The sequence below is a fragment of the Camelus bactrianus genome, chromosome 2, assembly GCF_048773025.1.
Source record: "Camelus bactrianus isolate YW-2024 breed Bactrian camel chromosome 2, ASM4877302v1, whole genome shotgun sequence".
Lineage (NCBI taxonomy): Eukaryota > Metazoa > Chordata > Mammalia > Artiodactyla > Camelidae > Camelus > Camelus bactrianus.
The window spans coordinates 101718244-101743154 of record NC_133540.1 but is presented as its reverse complement, the minus strand read 5'-3'; the positions used below and the strand labels follow the sequence as shown (position 1 = coordinate 101743154).

At 39.3% G+C, this 24911-nt stretch overlaps 1 protein-coding gene across 5 annotated transcripts in view; it reads right to left on the bottom strand.

Moving 5' to 3' along the window:
- TEC (tec protein tyrosine kinase) overlaps positions 1-24911 on the bottom strand; it is a 115066-nt gene that overhangs the window by 4282 nt on the left and 85873 nt on the right. For all 5 annotated transcript variants that reach the window (XM_074348269.1, XM_074348263.1, XM_045522314.2 and 2 more), the window contains exons 5-15: positions 24700-24828; positions 22784-22830; positions 21709-21881; positions 18108-18173; positions 13118-13172; positions 10859-10938; positions 9550-9683; positions 6430-6504; positions 5538-5709; positions 5200-5416; positions 553-617 (exon numbers count right to left, since the gene is read on the bottom strand). In XM_074348269.1, coding sequence (XP_074204370.1) covers positions 553-617; positions 5200-5416; positions 5538-5709; positions 6430-6504; positions 9550-9683; positions 10859-10938; positions 13118-13172; positions 18108-18173; positions 21709-21881; positions 22784-22830; positions 24700-24828 — 1213 coding nt within the window. The remainder of the gene's footprint in view (positions 1-552; positions 618-5199; positions 5417-5537; positions 5710-6429; positions 6505-9549; positions 9684-10858; positions 10939-13117; positions 13173-18107; positions 18174-21708; positions 21882-22783; positions 22831-24699; positions 24829-24911) is intronic.

Sequence of the window (24911 nt, the reverse complement as noted above, 5' to 3'; positions counted from 1 at the left end):
TACCACCACCTAGTGGAGAGAGTGATTAACAATGATTAACATAGTGTATACTTTGTTATTTTAGTATATTTATCTATCTCAAAACAGCTAACATGATTTCCTTTCCGCTTCATCAGTGCAGATTACTTCCATGCTCATCAGTCCTCTAAACTAATGTGAATATCACCTAAAGCCACATAATGAAGCATTAAGTAATCACAATTTCTCAAGCTTACCTAAGAAAAAGCCAAAGCTAATAGTAAAAAGACAAATTCAGCATAGAAATCTTTCAAAATATGATCTAATTTATTTTCTAACCTTAAATCAAAAACGCTAAGAAGCAGAAAAATCAGTTAGTTCACCCATGCGAAAATGACAGGTCCTACTACTGTTTTGCCAACGGGACAAAAGATGTTTAAAAACAGCTCTTTAATAAGCTTCAGAGGAAGAAGTTGACACAGTCAAACTGCAAAGAAAAAAATCAGGCTTTCTGTACTTTTAAGGGAAAGGTCACAGCCTTACATTCATTTAACCCAAAATTTATAGAAAATGTTTATATATAGTCAGCCTTACCTGGCCATTCCAAAATCAGATACTTTCACAATTCCCGCCTCATTTACTAGACAATTTCTGGCAGCCTGGAAAACAACATTACAACGATATATTTGTTACAAAGCTGCACAAAGAAAATAGAAAAAATGTAAGCTCGGTTTATATTAAATTTAGTTCAACCCAGTCAACATCTGCAGAGGTGTATCTTTATAAATTTTTTTTACCCCTAGGAAAATGTCTTCAACATGTATTTGAAAAAATGGGTAGAAAGACAGGTCAAAACTCATATGTGCAAAAAGGCATTATTACGTAATCTTTGCCAACTGTTACACGTACATGAGGACTAACAGAAGGTCAACCAGCTTCTTGCCCCCCCCATTTCTATTCTTATTAAACTATCTGATTTTCTTATTGATAGTGACAACTTCTCAAAGTCCTTCATCCAGGTTCTTACTAAGCAAGCTTAGTAACACACAACCATCAAAGTGAAGAGTAAACAATCTTTTACCCAGTGACCTTGCTCAGTGACTGGTCTTCCCAATCTCAGACAGTCAAAAGAACAGCCATGTGTAACATGGTTTCCTTTGTCATTTGTAATGTTTCCAGTATATTATAACATGATATACTAAATTGGTCAAATACAATTCTGGATTATTTATATTTTCTTGCCCATTCTTTAAGGTTATAAGGGTCAAAAAAAGTAGTTTGGAACAAGACATGATAATACTTTTAATGACATTACCTATGGACTAAGAATGTATTTTTCTTCCTGATGCTTCAGAATTTTATTCTCTGTATGTGGCAAATTGCATTTATATGAGGTTACTTACGGCTGAGTGCATTTTAAGAGTCTTTTCTAAAGTGAGAATTAACACCCATTCCCTGGATTACTTCCATCTTCCTATAAAGACACCCCATAATGCCTTTACTTGATGGTCACCAGGATTCTTCACCCAGGAGATAGAAGCATCAAAATCTTCCCTTAAGGGATGACGAAAACCTACCATAATGATGTCAGTATCACAGACACAAACATATCAAAACTGCTTTCACCTAGATGTGGTATGTGCAGACAGGTGTAATCTGTTATAACTATGTAGACAATTTCCATCAGTTTTAAAACTTTTAAAAGTGCAAAAGGAAGAAAGTGCTAGTTTACAAGTTTCAACATGACAAAGAGAGTTACTGTTATAACAATGATTAATGTTTTATATATATATGTCACATCTTCTATTTTACAAAGTCCTTTGTCCCAATCATAAATGTGATCATTAAAAGTCTTGTGAAGGAAAAGCTCAGGACCAGATGGCTTCACTTGGTGAATTCTACCAAACATTTAAAGAAGAATTAACATCAAACCTGAGTTCTCAAACTCTTTCAAAAAATTTTAAGAAGTATATACTTCCAACCTCTTTTCACAAGATCAAAGTTACCCTAACACCAATGCAAGATAAGGACATTAACAAGAAAAGAAAATTAAATATCCCTGATAAACACATATGCAAAAATCCTCAACAAAATATTAGCAAACAGAATTCAACAGCACATGAAGAGGATCATACACCATGATCCACTGGTATTTATCCCCAGGATATAAAAATGGTTCAACATATGCAAAACAAAATTTGATACACCACACTAATAGAATGAAGGATAAAACATCATATGATCATCTCAGTAGATACAAAAAAAAGGCATTTGACAAAATTCAACACTCTTTCATGATGAAAAACTCTCAACAAGTTAGTTATAGAAGGAACGCACCTCAACACAGTGAAGATCATGTATGACAAGCCCACAGCTAACAACATATTCAATGGTGAAAAGCTAAAAGCTTTTCCTCCAAGATCAGAAACAAGACAAGAATGCCCACTCTTGTCACTTCTATTCAACACAGTACTGAAAGTCCTAGCCAAAGCAATTAGATGAGAAAAGAAAGAAAAGAAAAGAAAAGGCATCCAAATTGGAATACAGAAGTAAGATTGTCTCTGTTTGCAGATGACATTATCTTATACATAGAAAACTCTAAAGAGTCCACTAAAATGCTATTAAAATTAAAAAATTCAGTGAAGTTGCAGGATACAAACATACAAAAATCGGCTGTGTTTCTATACACTGACAATGAAATAACTGAGAGAAATTAAGAAAGCAAGTGAATTTCAATAGCATCAAAAACATTAACATACATAGGAATAAATTTAACCAAGGAGGCAAAACATCTGCCCTCTGAAAGCTATCAGACATTGATGAAAGAAACTGAAGACACAAATAAATGGAAAGAGATCCTGTGTTAATGGAGTAGAAGAATTAATATTGTTAAAAAGTCCAAAAAAAAAAACGCAAAAAAATTGTTTAATTTCATGCTACCTAAAATGCCTAAAATGATATACAGATTAATGCAATTCCTATCAAAATTCTACCACCATTTTTCACAGAAATATAAAAAACAATCCTAAAATTCATATGGAACTACAGAAGACTCCGAATAGCCAAACAATCCTGGAAAGGAACAATAAAGCTGGAGGCATCACACTTCCTGATTTTGAACTAAATTACAAAGCTACAGCAGTCAAAACAATATGATACTGGCACAAAAACAGAGACATAGGCCAATGAAACAGAATAGAGAGCCCAAAAATAAACGGTCAGCTAATATATGGTCAACTAATCTCTGACACAGGCACCAAGAACACACAATGAGGAAAAGATAATCTCTTCAATAAATGCTGCTGGGAAATTTGAATATCCATATGCAAAACAGTGAAACTAGATCCTAACCTTACATCATACACAAAATTAACTTGAAATTGATTAAAGACTTAAATGGAAGACCTGAAACCATAAAAACTGCCAGAAGAAAACATAAAGAAAAAGCTCTTTCTTGTCTTGGCAATGATTTCTTTGGATATGACACCAAAGTACAGGCCACAAAAGCAAAAATTAATAACTTAGGGCTACATAAAACAAAAAGTTTCTTCACAGCAAATGAAACAATTAACAAAATGGCAAGGCAATCTACAGAATGGGAAAAAATACTGGTAAGCCATATATCTGATAGAGAGTTAATGTCTAAAATTATTATATTTATACATGCAACAAAATAGTCAAAAAGCAAAAAATCTGATTTAAAAATGGGCAGAGGGCCTGAATACACATTTTTATCAAAAAAGACATACAAATGGCCAACAGGTACATGAAAAGGGGCTCAACATCACTGATCATCAGGTAAATGCAGATCAAAACTACAATCAATGAGATTATCACCTCACACCTGTTAGGATGGCTGCCAACAAAAATACAAGATAAACACTGGCAAGAAAGAAAAGGTGGAGAAGCAGGAACCCTTGTATATTATTGGTGGCAGTATAAATTGGTGCCATCACTATGAAAAACAGTATGGCGGGTCCTTAAGAAATTAAAAAGAGCTGCCATATGATCCAGCAATCCCACTTCTGAATTTATCTGAAGGATACATATTTTGTATATATCTGAAGGAAACAAAATTAGTATCTTATAGAAATATCTGCACTCCCACATGCATAGCAGCATTATTCACAGTAGCCAAGATATGGAAACAACCTAAATGCCCATCAATGGGTGAATAAATAAAGACAATGTGTTATATATACTATATACAATGGAATATTATTCAACCATAAAAAGAAGGAAATCCCAACAGCTGCAACAACATGGATGAACCTAGGAGACATTACACTAAGTGAAATAAGCCAGAAAGAAGATGACAAATACTATATGGTATCATTTATATATGGAGTCTAAAAGGGAAAAAAATGGAACTCACAGAGAGAGTATACTGGTGGTTGCCAGGGGCTGGGTGTGGGTGGAAATGCAGAGATATTGGTCAAAGGATATGAATTTCAGTTACAAGATACGTTCTGAAGATCTAAGGTATAGCATGATAACTATAGTTAATAACAGAGTATGTGTACTTTAACTGGGACTAATGATTCTACCAACATATTGAAAATAGACACATTTGGGAACAATAGGCAGAGAAGAAAAAGAGAAAGGCTGAAGGAGATAGGGAAACAGAGTGAGACAGAGAAAAAATTGAGAAGTGTCTCCATCATAATTAAGAATCAATAATAGAAGATTACTTTTTCTGGTATTTTCCAGAGTTATCATGCACCTCTGTCTCTTCCCAGTGATTTGACAGATAAAGAAATGAACCAAAGGATTTCTGTGATAGTTTCTGCTTATAGTGTGTGAGATGGAAAAAAGGTTAGGATTTAGTTAAAGGATGAGTCAACTCTTAACTTCCTCAATTATGATCATATGCAAGTCATTTCACTTCTCTGATGCTAATTTTCTATAAGACAATGATGGTCAGAAAATCTTTTATGACTAGATTCTCATGGGATTCTTTTGGAGATAAAATATTAATCATGGTAACTTACTTGGAAATGGTACCTATGTAGTTATGTATGACTTATGCAGGTGTGTATGTAATTATGTATTATATAAATTCGACTTATTAAAGATCTTTCTGTTAAAATTATGGGGCAAGTTAAATTTACCGCATTTAAAAATAATGGTGAAATACTGTCGAGAACAAAAACTGGGTATAAATCCATGATGGCTCATTTGCTGACCCAGATTACAAAGGAATTTGGCCAGTGAATGGGAATGTGGGGGGGTTATGATTACCAGATCTCTGTGGATGAAGCTGTTCCTCTCCAGGTACTCCATCCCTTCACACACATCTTGACACATGCTCAGCAGCACATCTCTACTAAAAAGGCCTTGTCTCTGCCGGAGGAAATTCAGAAGGCATCCCCTTTCCATGAACTCGGTAACAATGTAAATTGGTTTCTGCTGGGTGCACACCCCATAAAGCTGTACTAACTTCGGGTGTGTCAGTTTCCTGGGAGGGAAGTCATGCATACACAGAGTTACTGTAGGAAAAGAAACCACCACGGGTATTAGCTGGTGAGGGGCCACTTTTTAACACGAAAAGGGGAACCGGAAAAAACATAGAAACTTACATCATCACTTTAGCCTCTTCTATAAAGTCTTCCTCACACATGGCTCCTTCCCTAATAGCTTTGATTGCTACTTTGTACTGAGCTCTCCACTTGCCAAGCCTCACCACTCCAAACAGTCCACTCCCCAACTCCCTCATAAAGGTCAGCTCTGATGGGTTAATCTCCCATTTTTCTGTGAGATAGAGGGGGAAAGTGATAACATGTATTAAGGAGAACATAGTATGAATCAGTGGGAAACAAAAACTATAACCAAGGTCAATCTCAAAGTCACATGATAATACCACTGCCAGTAAAACACAGAGCAGACTTGCAACCTGCATGTAAACTGTAAAAGGTGGCTTTCCACTCGGGGGAGGATGTACCCCTTTCTAAGCTGTTACAATGCACACAAAGTGAACTGAAGGCAAGACGAAGCTGTGTAATAGGCTAATAATAACAAAGCTTGGAAGTCAAAGGTACTTAAAAAAAACCCAAAACTTCCTTTACCTCTCTTCCCCCATCAGGTTTCTTTTTCAAGTTGGAAAGAGTTTAACCTGTTTAAAAGGCTTCTACCAGAAGCAACGAAGACAATCAAGTTGGATATCTCTATTAACTCCATCTTTACTTTCCTCTGAGTGGCCAGTAAGGCCGGTGTGAACCAGGAAAGGCTTTGATTTATTTTAGATGTAACAAGGTAATGCTTATTTTTCACTGACAGTTTTCTGTCCAATAATGAATAATGATGAAAACAGAAAATCTAGGGTTACGACAGCTATAAATATAATCATCCAACAACCCACACTATAAACTTTAAAATAAGTTACATTCTGTGGAATTCTACACATCTAAATTGACCTTGTGATAACGGGTTCTTTTGGAGGAGAATTAACCAGGCAACTACAAACGGAGTTACCATAGCTGAATCCGGCAGTGGTGGGTGCCCTCTTCTCCTTCGCGCTCACTGGGTACCGCAGCCTCGTGACAAGTCCTAGACGTCAAAGGGAGCATTGCAGTTGAATTCACTCTTAATCATTCCTTGGGGAAAAGTGCTAAACTCGAAACTCACTTACAAAGTTCATCCATTTATTCACTTAGTGCTCATTCTCTGTGTGTACATACAGCACTGTGCTACACGCTAGCAGAAAAATTATCAGAAAAGAAGGCAGGAAGGAAGATGATCCTACTCTTGTCGAAACCAAGTCCATGTGCCTGATGCATAGTGAGGCCAAACAAACTGAAACGTCGGAGTTCAGAGCAGAGAAAGGTTTACTGCAGGGCCAAGCAAGGCAAACGGGTAGCTTGTACTCAAAACACTCCCCAGTGGCTTACATGCAAAGGTTTTTAAAGACAGTGTGAGGGAGAGGGCCACAAGGTGTGTGATCAGCTGGTGGACCTTCTTCTGATTGGCTGGTGGTGAGGTAACAGGGTAATATTTTGGGAATCTCAGTCTTCAACCTTCTGACTCCAAACAGCCCAAGTTCTACCTCTTGTGGCCACCATGTAGTCACCATCCTCCACCCGGGTGGGGAGCTTAGTTCCTTCAGAACAGCTCAAAGATACACATCAGATTGTCATCTGTGTCTCTTCTGGAGTCCTGTGACTCTAATTATTAACTGCTTGAGCTGTTCTTTGGAACTTAAGGAAGGCCTAGGAGACTAAAGCCTTTTGTTTTTTAATAAACAAGAAACACGGAACGTGGAGGGGCTTTTGTATCCAATAAGGCCCCACAGAGTCCTGCTTGGTTTTGCTACTCTCTAAGTTAACAATTTCATATTTTTATGAAACACAAAAAATTTTAAAAATATGTATCATTTTATTCATTCAACATTGTCTTTAAAAAATATATATGGTGCTTATCAGGCACCAAGCTAGCATACTGTCTTTGCAAACATTTTTAAAGATGTTAAAAGGTTTCCAGCAGTTATTATCAATTATTACTTCATGTTCTTTTCTAGTATGAGATCTGAATTATGAAATGGCGTTACAGTAGTCTACTAAAAATTAAAGTGATTCACCTGACATAGCTCAGTAATCTTAGCATTAAAAACTTGGGCTCTACAATATTAACGACTGGGAATATCAGCTACTGGCTATCATTGAGGTACATCAAATCCTTTAAGTTAACTTGCTTACAGCACTAAATAAGAAATCCCAGGTACCTCTCCTATAAGCACCCACAGTACTCCGTATTTCCTCTATTACAACGTATCTCATAGTAACTCCAAGCCATCATGCATTTCTCTGCCTCCCCCACCAGATGGCAAGACCTGGGAGAGACAAGGTCAATACCTTCTAGTTCACCATACTCCCCCTAGAGCCCGGCACAGCTCCTGGCATGCAGCAGGTGCTTAATCCATGTTTCTTAAATGAATGGAGATAATGGTGAAGCATAAAATTCTTACAAGGACAAAAGAAAGAAATAGGGGAATGTGAACACTGAAAAAGAATAGAATAAGAGATAAGGAAAAGGTTATTTGGAGGATAAACTGATACGAAACTAGTTTCTCAAATGTTTAACACAGAGTTACTATATGATCCGGCAAATCTATTCCAGGTAAGAACTCAAGAGGAATGAAACATGTTTCCATGCAAAAACTTGTACACAAATGTTCATAGCAGCATTACTTATGATAGTCAAAATATGGAAACAACCCAAATGGACATAAATGCGGTTTCTGGTTCTGTTCCTGGTGTCTGGTTTTTTTTCCCACTGCTAATGGACTGCTAATGGGCTCAAAATTTCTTTGCGGGGGATGCTGAAAATGATCTTAGATTATGGTGATAGTTGGCACAACTCTGTCAATATACTAATTTACAGACAGCTGAGTTGTGCACATTAAATGGATGAACTTTATGGTGTGTAATTTATGTCTCAGTAATCGTTCTATCATTATCTGAGAAGAGTGAACCAAGTCACAAATAGCAACAGACTCTGCAAAAGCCTCTGATAAAATTTCAAAAGTTAATTTCCCATAAATTGGGTTGGACACTCGGCTAACTCCTTCTTGGTTACATCTTTGAAGTCAAAGGCTAGAAATCTTTCTGTCTCATCCTGTGCAGCCTCAATGGGCGTAAATGTGGTCTGCGGTTTTGATCTCGGTGTTTGGTGTATTCCCACTCTGGGGTAAGTGGAGCAGAGTTCGGGAAGATGGGAAGCATCTGGGACACGAGTACTCTAGTCTTCTGAAGCCTGTAACATAGACTAAACCTATGCTGCTTGTTGGCAGCTTCTGTGACAACGCTGACGTTGACATGTACTGGATTTTAGGTTAGTGCTGTTAAAGAAGACAAAATACCCAATAAAAGATGATGTGGCAGACTTTATTTAGGACCACTGTGACAGGTATAGGGACCACTGCAATGGGATTTTAGAGTCGGGGGTGGAGCAGGGAAGATGGGCTCAACTCCAAACACAGCTGTGGGCAAATGGGAATTTACAGCCACGAAGAAAGGTGGGGATCAGTGGATGGAAAATTACTAAAAGGAACATCAACACGGGGTGGGGGGATGGATTATCTAAACCAGCCTATTGAGATTCTTACTGAGGACAAGCCAGGGTGACCAGACTTCATCTGGAGGACAGTGGAAGATGGAGAACCTGACCAGATACTGAGGATGCTCAGATATCAAGAGCTTGAGGGTAAGGGGTTCTGGTTAAACTGACTTAGCAGGGTTCTTGCTGAAACCATATTTTAAAAGAAAGTGTACAGATGGGCCTAGGAGATGGTTCAGGGGCTTGACTAAAGTTGGGTCAAGCAAAGAATCTTTGTCGGTACCAAGGAAATAAACCACAGAAATGCAGCATGTACCACATACAGTAAGAGTAACTCATGTCTTGAGGTCAGGGCTTTTTTAGAGTTGATATTATTTCTGATTTTTCTTTGTATATATCATTTCCTTAGTATGCAATCATTTTAAATCACACTCTACAATTAGCTACAATATAAAACTGCTCAAGGAAGAATTCATCACAACGTCTAATCAATTTTAATTACTCCCTTATATCTGAAATAGGCTTTAACGGCTCACGCACCTGCTGCATTGTGCTTATGATACTCTATAATCTCAGGAATTGAACCAAATGCATGCTTTTCTGCCAGATAATACTTCTTTGGGGATGTTGCTGTTTCCTTTATATGATAATGCCTGAAACCAGATGAGCTTTCTCTATAAAAAGAAAAAAAATGTGTTAGAACCACGTTGGAATAATGTAATTTCACTCTTAAGAGAAACATTTTCTACCAGGTAACTGCAGGGTCCCTACATATGGCCCCTTTATTCTCTGCACGAGTTTTGTTTTCCCTTATATTCTTCTTAGGTTTGCTTTTCACATTAACAGATCCAAGTTTTAAAGTAGTCACTGATTACACACTTGGCTCCCTTGCATGAGACTGTGAGAGAGAACATTTATCACCTCCATTTGCCAATAGTTAAAAGTCTTAAAATAACTATTAGCTAGCTACTGCTTTTTGTCCCTGCTGTTGGTGTAAACCAGCAAATGTCTAGAGGACTTACACCTCTAAAAGTAAATAAACTTGACTTATAAAGTATGTACAAATTCTACTTTAGATATCCTTCTAAAACACAGATCTCTTGCTAAAAACCCTTTCAAGAGAACTCCTGCTGCTCTTAAAATAAAGCTTAGATTCCTTGACATTGAGATGATCTGTCTTCCACTTTTATCTCTCAGGCTTCTCTCCCCTCCCTTCACCACGTCCCTCCCAGTCTACAGTCCTGCTGAAATACACTTTTGTCAGTTCACCATATCCTCCCTCATTTCTGGGTCCAGGCAGCTTCCTGGAAAGGAAACACGCTTTCCCGTCCCCTCAACGTTTGCCTGCCTCACCCATCAGGTCTCAGCTTGGATGTCACTAGACAACATTAATGACTAACTCAGCCCCCACCCCACCACACACACAGACACATAGGTGCACACAGACACACACACTGCCCTCCCCGCACAGCACCTACTCATATATACCATCACCACCTGTCTGCTACAGAAGCCCCCACTAAGCTGTTGGAGGGCTGGGTCTGTGTCTACTTTGCTCACTACAGTATCCTTAGTGCCTAGTGTAGCACAATGTAATTGTCTGTTGAATGTTGCTAAAGTTCCTACCGCTATTCTGAACAAATATATATGGAAAACAACGTGGAAAACTACTAGAGATGAATATAAAAATGTCATAGACTTTAGAAATCAAGTTCAGATTTTATTTTTTAATGCTGAAATGCAGCTTATTGTTTGAAAATTAGGAATCCATACAAACTATATAGGAACTTCATACAAAAACTCTGAATTTAAAAAAAAAAAAAAGGAGCGAGAGAGTGGGTTTACTTACCCTCCAAACTTTGTATAAAGGGAGACTGTGTACATGCCTGGATGACTGGAATCCCTTACCATAAAGCCACCTTCTTTATCCTAAAATCCAAGTTAAGAAAAAAATTTTCAGTCCAATAGCAAATATCAACGCCATGGAGAAGATTCAAGAACCCACTCTTATGATTTTATGATTATAATCCTTTGCCCAGAAAATCTGCTTTGGAGAAGCACACCTTACCAATAGGTAAGTCATCCATGTGACTTTCTCCCATCAACACGACTTTCCCTTCACATTACTGGGCATGAGATTGGTTAAAGGTAGCACACTCGTAGTTCCCCACCACCACAAACACTCGTGTGAGACATTTCAACAAGATAATCTCTCAAGGCCCTTCCAGAACTAACAGACAAGATTTTGCAATTCCTTTAAGTCCTCGACATGTGGGGAAATAGTTACTGAAAAACTGTATTTCTTAATGGCTGGGTTTCATTTCATACATTTTTCATATTTGCTGTAGGCTCTGAATCCTGACTCGATAGCATCTTCCATCCATATAGCTTTCTTTCTGTAAATACCTCAGTGCTCTTTACAAGAACGTCAAAAAAAAATCCTTAATTCCCTGGAAATCAATGTTAAATACCACTCTTTACAAAAGGAGAGATGGAGGCACAGCAACTTCAGCAGAGAAGACCGAAAGACAGCAGCAGCAACACTGAATGACCAAAAGATAAATCTTCATTGGGCTGCAAGCCAACGAGCAAGAAACAGGGGCTAGGAACCTCAAGTGCCTCTCCATCAACACCACACAATCAATCTCTAGCACTGAAATTGCTTTAAAATGAAAGCGTGCTTAACAGACGAAAATAAGCTTCCTTCTTATTCCTGGCGAAGACAATGGGATCGAATAAAGCCCCACAAATAAATCTGTTAAGAACAATGAGGGACAATGATCATAACAGTTAACTGATCAGAAAAAAATATAACAGCTACACAGATTTATTGAAACTGAATCCGTTTTATTATGTTCTAATGTGTGGGATTTACTCAACCCTCAAAACTGTCCTATGAGGTCAGTACTAGTGTCATCCCCGCTTTACATTACACATAAGGAAATAGGACACAGAAAGGTTGGGAATTTGCCCCAGGTCAAATGCTAGCAAGTAGCACAGCCAGGATTTGGACCCCAGGCCTTCCAGCTACCCATTCCCCTGGAGCTGCCTCTCATTGTGCAGTCACCAGGGAGGCACGTGTGTTGGGGGGAGACGGGAGGACCATGTCATTCAAATCAAGCAAAGTCACCTGCTACTGCTCTCTTAACATGAACTACAGAAATAAGTGCCCAACCTCGACTCGGGGTAACAAGCAGGAGATTCACAGAGTGAGCATGGGTTTAAAAGACCGGGAACTAAACAGAAGAGCTAGATCACAAATGCAGGGAACTGTACACGTCTTCTAATCCAAACTCCTTGTCTCACAGATGTGGAGAGCAGGCTAGAGAAGTCAGGGCTACACTCAGGTGGGTCTCCTCACCCAGTCCACGAAGTTACCTCTACACTAGATTTCTTCCTTTGATTTTGTTTCTTTCTAAAGTATAACAATTTTAGCACATTTCCTCCTAAAGGCAACTACATATTCTGTTAAAACTTCATTTATAAAAGATAGCATGGAATATTGGTGTAAATTATTTTAAAACAACTTCAAGCAAAAAGGAAAGACACATTTACGTACTAAAATCAAGGCTGCAAATGATAAATCAGTAAGAAGGAGAGTAAAGAAAATGTTACCCATGTACAGCTATTACCGTTATGGGTTTGCTTCCCCCTCAAAAAAGATATGCTGGGGCCCTAACCCCAGTGAAAAAGAAGTCACAGAGTGGGCCCTAGTCCATTATGACTGGAGTCCTTATAAAAGGGAAATTTGGACACATGGCCAGACGTGCATAGAGGGAAGAAACACAGGGAAGACAGGATCCTCCCCTCACCACCCCCAGAAGGAGAGAAGTCCACTGCCATCTAGACTTCAGACATCTAACCTCTAGATCTGTGACACAATAAATTTCTGTTGTTTAAACGGCTCGGTTTACAGGACTTTGTCACAGCAGCCCCAGGAAACTAGTACACCAGTCTTCACTTTTAAATGATTTTTAAAAACCCCAAACCCTGTACTTATAATATTTTTTAGGCTTTAGAAACAGAGGTATGTGGAATTACTAATCCGGGATGCGTTACAATTAATCTGCGCTGAAACCAAACCCACAAAACAAGTACAGACACTCACTTCACTTCTGAGGAGTTGCTCTGCTTTGCTTCTGTTCGTATTTCTGCAGTACCACCTGAAGAGAAAAGATATGTGTAAGGCCTTGGGTTTTAAAAATTATTCTTTACTCTTTTTGGAATTAGCCAGGTAATACTGCTCATCAAAAACAAACACGGTAAGTAAGGATAAGACATCATTCATAATCTCAGTGACATAAACCACCACTAGTAGCATTTGGATGTCCACACTTGCGGACGTTTTCCATCCATATTTTTATGAAGACACATACACACCAACATTCTTACTTTTTTGTTAAAGTGGAATCAAACTATACTGGCTAGATCAGAACCTGAATTTTTCATGTAACAGTATATGACAGACATCTTGGCAAAGCAATATAGTTCTGTGCATCATGGTCTGGATGTGCCACAATTTATTTAAGCAATTCTTTATTATTTAACACAAAAATCGTATTACCGTAACAGCAAGAATGAATTTTACTCCATAGACTCAAATACGCAGGAAGTGTTATTTTATATTATTGTCTTTCATTCAAATTAAATCTAATCCCAAGCCCCCACCTCACCAACAGGCAGGAGATTCCGTATCACATCGTTACTAAGGCCCCCCCACTGAATTTCACAAAGGTCTCAAGTGTCGAAAGAAACAGAAGCAAAACAGAAGAGCTGACTTCCTGCGTCTTCCAGACTTACTGGTTCTAACACAGCCCTAACCCCCACCCCCAGCAGTCATCCAAAACTCTACTGTGGGAATCCCACCAGGACCAAGCAGTGGTACCTGTCCTCCACCAGGTCCTGCCACCACTATGTACCACCACCCCAAGCCCCTGCATATGGTGTCCCTTCTTAACCCTTGGGAAATCTTTCCCAGGGAGAGAGATGCTGCCCTCTCCCACCTCAGAGGCTCTGCCCTCTCCCTGCTTCCCAGAGCATACTCTCTCCATGGGTTATAAGCCAGCAGGCCAAAGAACATGAACTCAGACTGTTTCCTTTGGCCTTCAGCTTTGAACTTGGACCCAGTTGTTTTGTTTGTTTGCTTTCGATGGCCTTTAGCGGACAGAGAACCCTCCACCACAGTCATAATTCCTGAGGCTTCCAATGAAGCCTTTATGAAACCAGCTGGCCCCTCTAAACATATGAATTTTCCAGCACTGTTTCAGCCTTTTATGAAAGAACCAGCACCTGCTTTGGGCCCAGCAAACACCCTGAGACAAGGGAACATAAAGGCCTTCCCTGATCGAGGAAGGCAAAAATACAAAGAACAAAATACAAGTTATTTTTTGGCCTGGATTCTTTTATGCAGTTGTAGTGGCCCAAACTCAATCCAAACCGACAACTATTATTTTATTTGGAGCCTGAAGTGATTCACCAGGCCTCAAAATTGTGAGTATCGAAATGTCATCGCTGTGGACCCCACTTTCTGCACTGAGACCAAATTCAACAAAACTGCAGTTCTGATCAATTTCTGAATGCAATTGAGAAATGTGACAAGTGAGGAGAACAGAGTGGATTCTGTCCCAAAAACATTTCTGTTGATACAAGAAGTATTTGTCAGGACACCAAAACAGTCATAAAAATTAATTAAAGAAAGGCAACTGGAGCCCTCATTATGTATTATGAACCAGCAGGGCCTGAAAGATTGAAAAAAAAGTTCTCAGTATTAATTACAGGAGTGCCAACTCCACACGCTCACAGCGAGGGTAAGCATTGGAGGTTTCGTCCCATATTCAGACGCAAGAAATCAGTGACCTAAATTGTGGCTTTCAAGAGGAAATCAGATATAAGACACCCAGAAGTAAAAAGAGGTCCTTCCCTCATCTCTGCTGTATTCAAGCTCCTGGGAAGGGGTGAAGGAAACAAGAAAAGGAACCTACGGCACAAAGGGCAGGCTCTGTGAAAAGAACCTCTGCTCCGATGGGTCCTTTTTATGGTATTTGTAGGTTCCCCGATGCTTTTCCTCCACAGGATATACACTCAGACCCTAAAGGATCTGTTGACGGAAGGAAAGCAGGAAGGCGTGATGAACAAATCGAGAGATGAATAAACGCGTGGTGCGTACGTCCTAATGGTTCTGCGCAGCCTCTCTCCCTCTTCTAAGACACCCACTGCCAGGCATTCGGGGAAAGACAAGAGCGGCTCTGCTGAGTCGTCTCGTTGGGAAGAACCACACCCCCAGGCAGAACGGGAAGGAGCCCACGTGGTGGGCAGAGGGGAGATGCCGCCCAGATGCCAGCCCGCGTGCGTCTCTCACGGGCGCATCACAGAAACACCTGTTGGAGGCTAGTTAGCGCCTTTTGAGGAAGGAACAACAGGCCTCTAGATAGACTGCCTAGGACTCGTAAGTAACTTGTCATTCTTTTCTTAGATATCAAAACCCTACTGTGAAGGGGGTTATCAGATTGGCTGTCTCTGCAAACACTTGAAGGAACAGGGCTTCACAGTGTGTCTGAAGAGAGGGAAGAGGGAGATTTGGGGACCCTTAGTCCTTTCTGGAAAGGATGGATCTGGGCCAGGCTTCTAGGGAGGCTGGGTTGGGTAAACCATAAAAAGAAGAAATAGGTATAAAAGAATGAACAATAGAAAACCAACCAACAAGCTGTAAGTCTTTTGTCGGTTCTCAGTCTGGCCCTTGTCCCCTGATCACCCACTCCAAGCCTGATCCTGGACTTTCCCTGTTCTAAGGGCCCTTTCCCTCCCATCACCTGCCTCCTTTACCATGTTTCCATCAGAACCTCTTGCTGACTACCACGATGCGCCCACTTTCTTTCCTGCAGCACTTCCTCTGGTCCTCTCCTCCCCAAACTGGGACCTGGGTGCGGAGGTCAGAACTAGCTTTCCTACAGCCCTAGGAGCGACAGGCCAGCAGCCCTGAGTCCTGCCCCAGGGGACAGTCACTGCCTGGGGCTCCTCCTAGGCCCAAATGAACAGGAGAAGGGCTCTGGATTTAGCAGCTGGCAAAAGCCTTTTTAACCCTGGTGACATTTAAGACATGTTAGAAGATGAACTTCAACAAAAGCCAACACAAACCACGGAGTGGGAAGACAGCAGGAGAAGACGTGGACTCTGTGAACACGGAGAACAGGTTTTTTCCTTTCTCATCTGGCCAGGCCTGGCTCAATGCCACATGGAATCCCCACCCCTGGGCAGATGACTGAGGGGACTCTCACAGCACATTCACTTAGCCACACAGAGCTAGAGTCGTGCACATAAAACATGCATGGCAATGAATCAGAAACTTCCCAAAACCCTAATCTGTAATCCCATGAGTCATAAGGGGAATTCTCACACTTAAATAAGGATTATTTGGTTTTCGAGCACACTCCCTCCTCAAATTACCAGTTAGCTCTCAGTCCCAAGTTTTCATCTTTCAGCGTCTTCCCTAATTCTGAGGATTTGCTATAGTTTTCTAAAAAAAAATTTTTTTAACTGAGTTACTGGCGACTGAGCCCAGGACCTCAGGCACGCTAAGCACACAGTCTACCACTGAGCTATGCCCTCCCCACTCTGTTTGTAGTTATTTAAGGAATCTCCATACAGTTTTCCATAGTTGTATCTTCTTGAAACTTATTTAAGAACAGAAATATTGTTTTATTTATGGGTTTTATACCCTCACCTACTTCTAAAACAGCTTTGCGGGGTCACACCACTGGTGCTATGACTTTTGCATCTCTTCATCCTTCTCTGAGGCTCACATGACAGGAAGTGACATGGACAGAGGAAACAGCTTTGCGTTGGTAGTGGTGGTAATGGTGTTGTTTTTAAAGAAGTGAATGAAGCATTAATGCCTCACCTCAGAATGACCACAAAAGAGTATTTGGTATATATAAGCCTCTCACTCAAACCTGGCCATGCTCTGCTAGGAGGCATATAAATGGTAGCCCATTGCTCTCTCTGAGAAGTAACTTGACAGCATGCATTAGGGTCTGAAGAAGTTCATGTTAGCCTTTATCCCAGTACATTGATTTTTACAGACCCAGTTTAAGACGGTAAGCAGGACAAGGTATCCTAGTATTTTTATACAGCCAAGATGCTTAAACAACATAATGCAGGGGGGAGGGTATAGCCCAGTGTGTGCCTAGCATGCACAAGGTCCTGGGTTCAATCCTCAGTACCTCCATTAAAAATAAGCAAATAAAAACCCAATTACCTCACCCCTCCAAAAAAAAAATAATAAACAAATAAATTTAAAAGAAATTTTTTTTAAAAACAACATAGTGCCACACAAATAAGGAAGTGATTATATAAATTATTGCACATCCACGCACCAGATGCCTGATTGTGCCCCCTATGGCCTAGCACACTGCCGGATACATGCTAAAGTCTCAGATGATATCCGAAGAATTTACGACTGAATGAAATATAATGCAGTTATGAAAGTGTTTTCAAAGAATATTTAATGGCATGAGGAAATACTCAACACTCATAATATGCTGTCAAGTAAATTAAACAGGATCTAAAACAGTATATACAGCATGATTCTGGTTTTTTTGAATAGTAAAAAGACTGAAAGAAAATACATCAATTTGTTGACAGAGGTCAATTCTAGTAGGTTTATGAGTAATTTTTCTTATTAACATTTTTCATATTTTCAAACAATTTTAAAACAATAATCACATGCTGTCATTATAATTAGAAAGAAGAAGCAATTAAACCTTTTTTAAAGGCCACTCTGGGAAGCTGTATTTTGATTTCTTAAATGAATAAACAATCATCCACATTTAAAGTTGGCTAAGCTGTGATTTGTTTAAAATCCATTCAGCTGTATTTGCTTCTGTAACTCCATTCACACACAGTACCTTCAGGTACAGAGTATTATAGAAACCAACTCTCACCACGTTTTTAACCTCTCTAGACAATTGAGTGAAGGATAAGTTAGTACCACCTTCTAAGGACGATGGAAGATGACCATTAATCTCCAAAATGCCCGACATAATTAGGAAAATAAAAACACTTTCTGGATCTCCACATCCACAAAATAACGTTTTACTTACTCATAGTGATCTAAGTTGTTTGACTTCTTTCCTGTTACGTAATTACTTGGGATATATCCTTCCCTCCTAGAAATAAGAAAAATACTTCAGAAAAACTGAAATTATTTTACTGACAGATTATTAAAAGAAAAATTATTCCCTTTCTGAAATAATTAAAGTATAATATTGACTAAAGTCTATAAGGAAGTCTAGGTGACTCCCAATAATCCAACAGATCTATAGCATTTGATGCTTTTCAAAGGAGTTCCTCATTTGATCCTCACAAAAATCCTGAGGTAGCAGGCACTCCTGTAACCACTTTCTGGTGGGGAAACCAGGACTTAGAAAGGATTAAGGGACTTTCTCAAAGTCCCAAAGCCAGACAGCAACAGGGCCAGAACCTGAACTCTGAACTTGTGACTAGGTTCAGAGTCCTCCCTAATATTCCATGATGCTTCTCTTGAATTCATAATTTCTTGGGATGTTTTAAAGAAACCACTACTTCAGAAAAGGTGAAGCGTTGGGTAGAAACACCCATCACTCCAATACTTAGTCTGTGCAGTGCGTTGTTTCACGGCGGGTGACCCATGACCTCTACAGCAGTGTCATCGGGGGCACTTGTCAAAAAGTCAACTCCTGGGTCCTACCCCAAGGGAGCTAACTGAGAAGGCCTGTGGGGGGCCGAGGAATCTTGTATTTCACCCCAGGTGACTCCTAAGCACATCACAGTTTAAGAAGCAATCTCAGTAGGTAGAATCTTGGTTGGCGCGAAGACTTTCAGCATAAAAGAGATACATGTATAAAATTTCTAAGTTGAGTAAAAGCCTTGTAATATTAAATCTGAACTATTACTAAGAACTCATAACACACACACAAGTGCACGTACGTGGCTCTGCTGCCCTGAGAAAGGCCTAGAATCAACGACAACCCAGCAGCAGCTAGAAGACCAGCACCCCGAGTGCTGTCTTCAAATACTACCCCGGCTGAAAGGGGCCAGCACTCCCTGGGGAAGCGGCACATCACAGGTCTGGCCGGGAAACTACAGGGTGACCTTGAGCCATTTCATTTTATTCAGGAAACAGGGAAGCTGAGAAAGAAAAACTAAAGGGGTTCCCCAATCAAAAACGGCCACCACTGACCTAAGATGTGACAATTCAGGCAAAAAGAATAATGACTGCAACAGACTGAAACTGTAACAACACTTAAAACATGATTGGTTACCAATGTTATCAACAGAGGAAGCTCCGTCATCAACTTGTGATTCTGAAAAGTGGTAAAGAGGAAGAATCCAAAACTTATCTTGCCTTTCCTGTGTGAACTAAATGAACTGCTTCCTGAGGCGGGGCTTCTTTAGAGAATTAATAGATGCAGATGGAATGACACAGTTAGAAACTCACCATTCTGTTATCCCTAATGAAATAATGGATCTAAGGAATGGTCATTAGGTGCAACACTGATGAAGAACTTTATGACAGAGGAATAAAAGTTGACACCGGAACCACTGAGCAATCCTGGCATCATTAGAAGTAGGACAACCTGATGCTGGCTTCTAATGTGATCAAGCCTGCAAACCACAGTTTTTGAGAAATACGGGACACAGTGCCATATTAAATGACACCATGTGCTTCCACACAAGTAGCTTAATCTAGACTGTGGCTCATTTCATAGAGTAAATGACCTGGTTTCATCAATAAATCAAAAACTACAAATTAAAAAAAAAAGGATGAGGACTGTTGTGGAATAACAAAGGTACATAAGAGATACAGCAGCCAAAATGCAATGTGTGGACCTTAATCTTGATTAAACTTTAAAGATACGTATTTGAGCTAATTGGGGTAACTAGAATTACATAGCTGGTACCACCCTTAGACCTAGGCCAGAGTGGCCCCTGCTCTAAAGTTGTGCTTTCAAGATGCTGAAACCCATGATCCCTCAACCCTCCTCTGGACCATCATCTAGGTGACTAGGAGCCCAGAATTCTCTGCCCACTGCCAAGGCCTACCTGGGCCTTTCCACTGGGTTTCAGCCACTGAAAAGCAAATGATGCTGGTCATGTGCACCCCTCCAGCCCAGGTCCAAGGAGTGGCCAAGCTGGGGGGTGGTTTTTGCAAGCAACATGGACAGAGCTTGGATGTGTGGCCAGGAGAGCCACACGGTGCATGTGAGATGGAGCCTGGACAGAAGAGGAGAGAGAAGGGAGGCACCCCGGGAAGCCAGCCCTCTGTGCCCTGTCACATTCTGGCAAGGAAGTCTAATCCACATCTTGCCTTCCTTGTCGTTTTCAAGGTATGTCTGTCAAGTTAGAGGTGAAATTGTACTTATCAGTTTGTTACTTGTTACTTATAACTTCTAAATATTTAGACATACAATGTCTAGGCTTTCATTTGTACTCTTCTTCTAGTCCCAAAATATCGGGGGGAAGTCAGAGACAATATTTTTTTTAACTATCATTAAGCATGATACTAACACAACAGCTATTTTTTAAAAAATCTTTAGCAGTTAGACTTAGGAGGTGAAATGGCATGATGATTTGAATTTACTTTTAAATACTCTAGAAAAAACAAACTGGGAGGATTGGATAAATCAAGGCTGGAAAATGTGGGTAATTTCTAAAGTCAAGTGACAAGAGACTCTATTATACTGCTGTGTACTTTCATGGACATTTGAAAATTACTGTAATAAAAAGTTAAAATCAATCTTCTACAGTGTTGGGCAAAAAAAAACAAAAACAAAAACAAAAACAAAAACAAAACAAACAAACAAAAACAGTGATGACCTTCTTGTAAACATAGATTAAAAGGGTCCCCAAAAGGTAATACTGCACAGCAAACAAGCACTCAGCAGATCCACCACTGCTGAGAAGTGAGCAGAAGACACAGACCCTGCCTGACGCAGAGGCTTCCATTGCTTCTCCAGAACTGACCAGAGGAACACAGAACTGGAGCTGGGGGTGGGGCAGGAGGTGAGAAAGAAGACTAGCAGGGAGGGTGTGCTCTGAACAGGACAAAGAGTCCTCCTCTTCTTATTCACAGGAACTTCAAATATAAACAGGATCATATGTCAGAGGTAAGCATGGGATAGAGTTTTCTTAATGAAGCCTTAGATACTCATCCCCTATGTTTATCCACATTTACCCATTATGTACCAATAAAAAGGTTGAAAGGACTGTTCCCTTTAAATCCTCAATTAGTATGTATAAATAATTCTCATTTTTAAATTTACTGAATGTATGTATTTTAGACTAGACACACACACACACACGCACACACACACACACACTCCCTCTCTCTTGGACAAATCTAAGATTACTTATTTACCTGGGGTGGGGGGATGGGAACCTAAAATGTAATTTCCCCCAAGATCAAAACAATCCAGTTAAACATACAATGGATGAGAAAAAAAAACATAAAATGGATTGTAATTTCTGGAAAGAAGTGTTTAATCCATTTACATTTATTGAGTCACTACTAAGAATACATTGTGTTACTGCAAAGTAATGTGCACTTCATTTTATAGCTGCTGAACTAATCTCATTACATGATAGTTAGATTATCCTCTTCTCAACTCAGTATTTAACTCCCAGCCACCCACTGTGTATCGTCCACAGAGAGGGAATACGTACCCGTATTTATCTCTTGCTTTCCACCAATGAACATCATTCTTTTCTAATATGATATACTCCTGACCTCTCTCTAATCTGAGATCGTGAGGTTCTGTTGCTTGAAAATCATACATGGCTACAACTATTTCTTCACTATTATCTTCTTCAGGCGGAATTGGTGGGGGAGGCCTTCGCTGAGAAAAAGAGATGACGTGTAAAAGTTTAGTCTTCTGTTTGAAACTGGGTGTGAAGTTCAACACTAAACGATGCACACATCACCACAGAATACAGTCTACCTGAGGCAATCTGGTGAGCACTCCCATGAGTTTGGTGATGACAATGCTACTGGACCTCTCACGGGTTTCAGAATATAGGACAAGAGCAAAAGCTGTCTTTAAACACCAAAAGGCATCTGCTCAGTATCAGGGCTAGCTTCCAGGGAGATGCAAGGGTAACGTGAGTAGAAACCAGGAGGACTAAAGGCAGACCCACCATTTAATAGTCTGCAGCGGGAAAGTGCACTACAGAGTAGTCTCTCATCAGGCCTCCTCCCACTCCAAGGAATCTGCACTTCTTTGTGCCTACTATGTGCAAGGCACACTCATAGTACCTAGCACACTTTTTGTCATTTATTCTTAATACTGAGCCCATGAAGTAGGGTATATAATTCCCATCTTACAACTGAGGAAACAATGGCTTAAGTAACCCACCATATCAGATTCACATTGGATCAAGTCCTGTCTGGGTCCAGAGTAATGCATTTTCTACCATACTCCACTCTTCCAAGGCATATCATTTAATCACTGAAGTCACTCCTTTGTCACAATACTGTGGTCCTAAGACTGAAATATTCCTTTAAAGACCCACACTTCCTGTGTAATTCTTGAAGCCAAAATTTGGCAAAATGCAAGATGATAAAGAGGGTCCCCAATGATATATAATCCAATTAAATGATAAAGCTTGACACAAAGAAAAAATCCACTAAGCCACAGTATATCCATTTCTGATATGATCCTTGCAGTGGGGAGCATTACATGAATAATATAAACATACTTGATAAACTGCAAATGCTTCCAAAGGTTAAAAACCACTTTACCTTCTTTATTTCTGGTGCTGGTGTTCGAGGTAGTGCTTTTCTTATACCTGAAAATGACAACAACAAAAATAGGTCAAAATTCCATCCACCAATGATTGACACTTTAAAGGAAAAATAAAAATGAAACCATAACAAGAAGCTCACTCTGACTCTCTCACTGTGGGGCACGTTGCTTGTATTACTATTTTAGAACAGAATTTTAAAATGCAAGCTGGTTTGTCCTGCCTTCCTAAATTGACTGTAAAAGCCATAGGGATTAGGAGGACCATGTTTCATGCTTTGTAAACAAGTGGGACTACATCAAATAAAAAAACTTCTGCTCAGCAAAGGAAACCATCCACAAATTGAAAAGGCAGTCTACAGAAGGGGAGAAAATCACTGTAAATCACCTATCTGACAAGGGGTTAATATTCAAAGTATACAAGGAACTCATATAACTCAGTAGCAAAAAAAAAAAAAAAAAAAAAAAAAAAAAGAAAAGAAAAGAAAAAGTAAATATATAACAATTAAAAATGGGCAAAGGACATAAAGAGACATTTTTTTAAAGAGGACATACAAATGGCCAACAGGTATATAAACAGGTACTCAAAATAACTAATAATCAGGGAAATTCAAATAAAATTAGATTATCACCTCATACGTATTAGGATGACAATTATCAAAAACACAAGTGGTAACAAATGCTGGTGAGGATGTAGAGAAAAGAGAACCCTTGTGCACTGCTGTTGGGAATGTAAATTGGTGTGACCACTATGGAAAAGAGTATGGAGGCACCTCAGAAAGTTAAAAATAGAACTACCATATAATCCAGCAATCCCACCTCTGGGTATATACATAAAGGAAACAAAATCAGTAGCTCGAAGAGATATTTGTACTCTCATATTCCCTGCAGCATTATTCACATTGTATGGAAACAACCTAAGAGTCCATCAACAGATGAATGGATAAAGGAAATGTGGTGTACACACACACACACACACACACACACACACACACAGAGAGGAATATTATTCAGCCTTTAAAAAAGAAAAGAAGGAAATCCTGTCATTTGCAACAACACGGATGAACTTGGAGGGCATTATGCTAAGTGAAACAAGCCAGACAGAGAAGGACAAATACCACATGGTATCACTTATCTGTGTAATCTAAAAAAAAAAAAAAAGTCAAATTCATAGAAATAGAGTAGAAAAATGGTTGCCAGGGGCTGGTGGGGAGGGTAGAGGAAACAGAGATGCCAGTAAAAGAGTATAAACTTTTAGTTATAAGATTAATAAGGTATGTTAATTATAACTCAATTTAAATCTATACATAGCAGAAAAAAAGATAAATGAGGTCTGAGTATCTAATGTATTACATGGAGACTTGAATTGATAACACCGTGACGTACAACTTAAGTTTACTAAGAGAGTAGAATTTAAATGTTCTCTCACACACACACGCACACACACACACAAAGGTACACGTATGAGGTAATGGTGTTAATTAACTTGATAGGAGGAATCCTTTCCAACGGGTAAGGATACTCAGTCATCACATTGTAAAATTGTTAAACGTTACAGTTTTGTTAAGTATACCTCAGTAAAGCTGGGGACAAAAAGAAAAAGAGAAAAGCTGCTGAGAGTGCTAAACTAGGCTTACACTTCTAACAGTCATTTTTAGCAGGTTTTCATATTGTGATAAAAACTCCCAATGATAGACCTCTTGATTCCACGAGATGGTCACACTGCTAACTAAATGAAATTATTCTTACAAAGTACATCTACCTTGCATTTATGCTACCTTGCATTTATGCTGTGCTAGAAAGTGTGAAAGCCATATTTAACCAACATAAAAATCAAAATCATGTCATTTTCTTGCTATACCAATAATATGTACATCCTGAGCATAATAAAGTACAGAATAAAAGGAATACTCACTACTCTCAAAAAGATTATATTTTTCACATCCAGGTGCTAGTTTTTCAGTTTGTCTGCAACACTGATAACTTCCATCTGTCCAAAATTTAGGATGATATTTGATCATAATATTATTGTTGTTCTTTATTTCTGTAAGCCATAGACACATAAAGTGATTAGAGAAATAAAACAGAGATGACAGAATGTTTCATTAAGTAACACATTAAGTCATT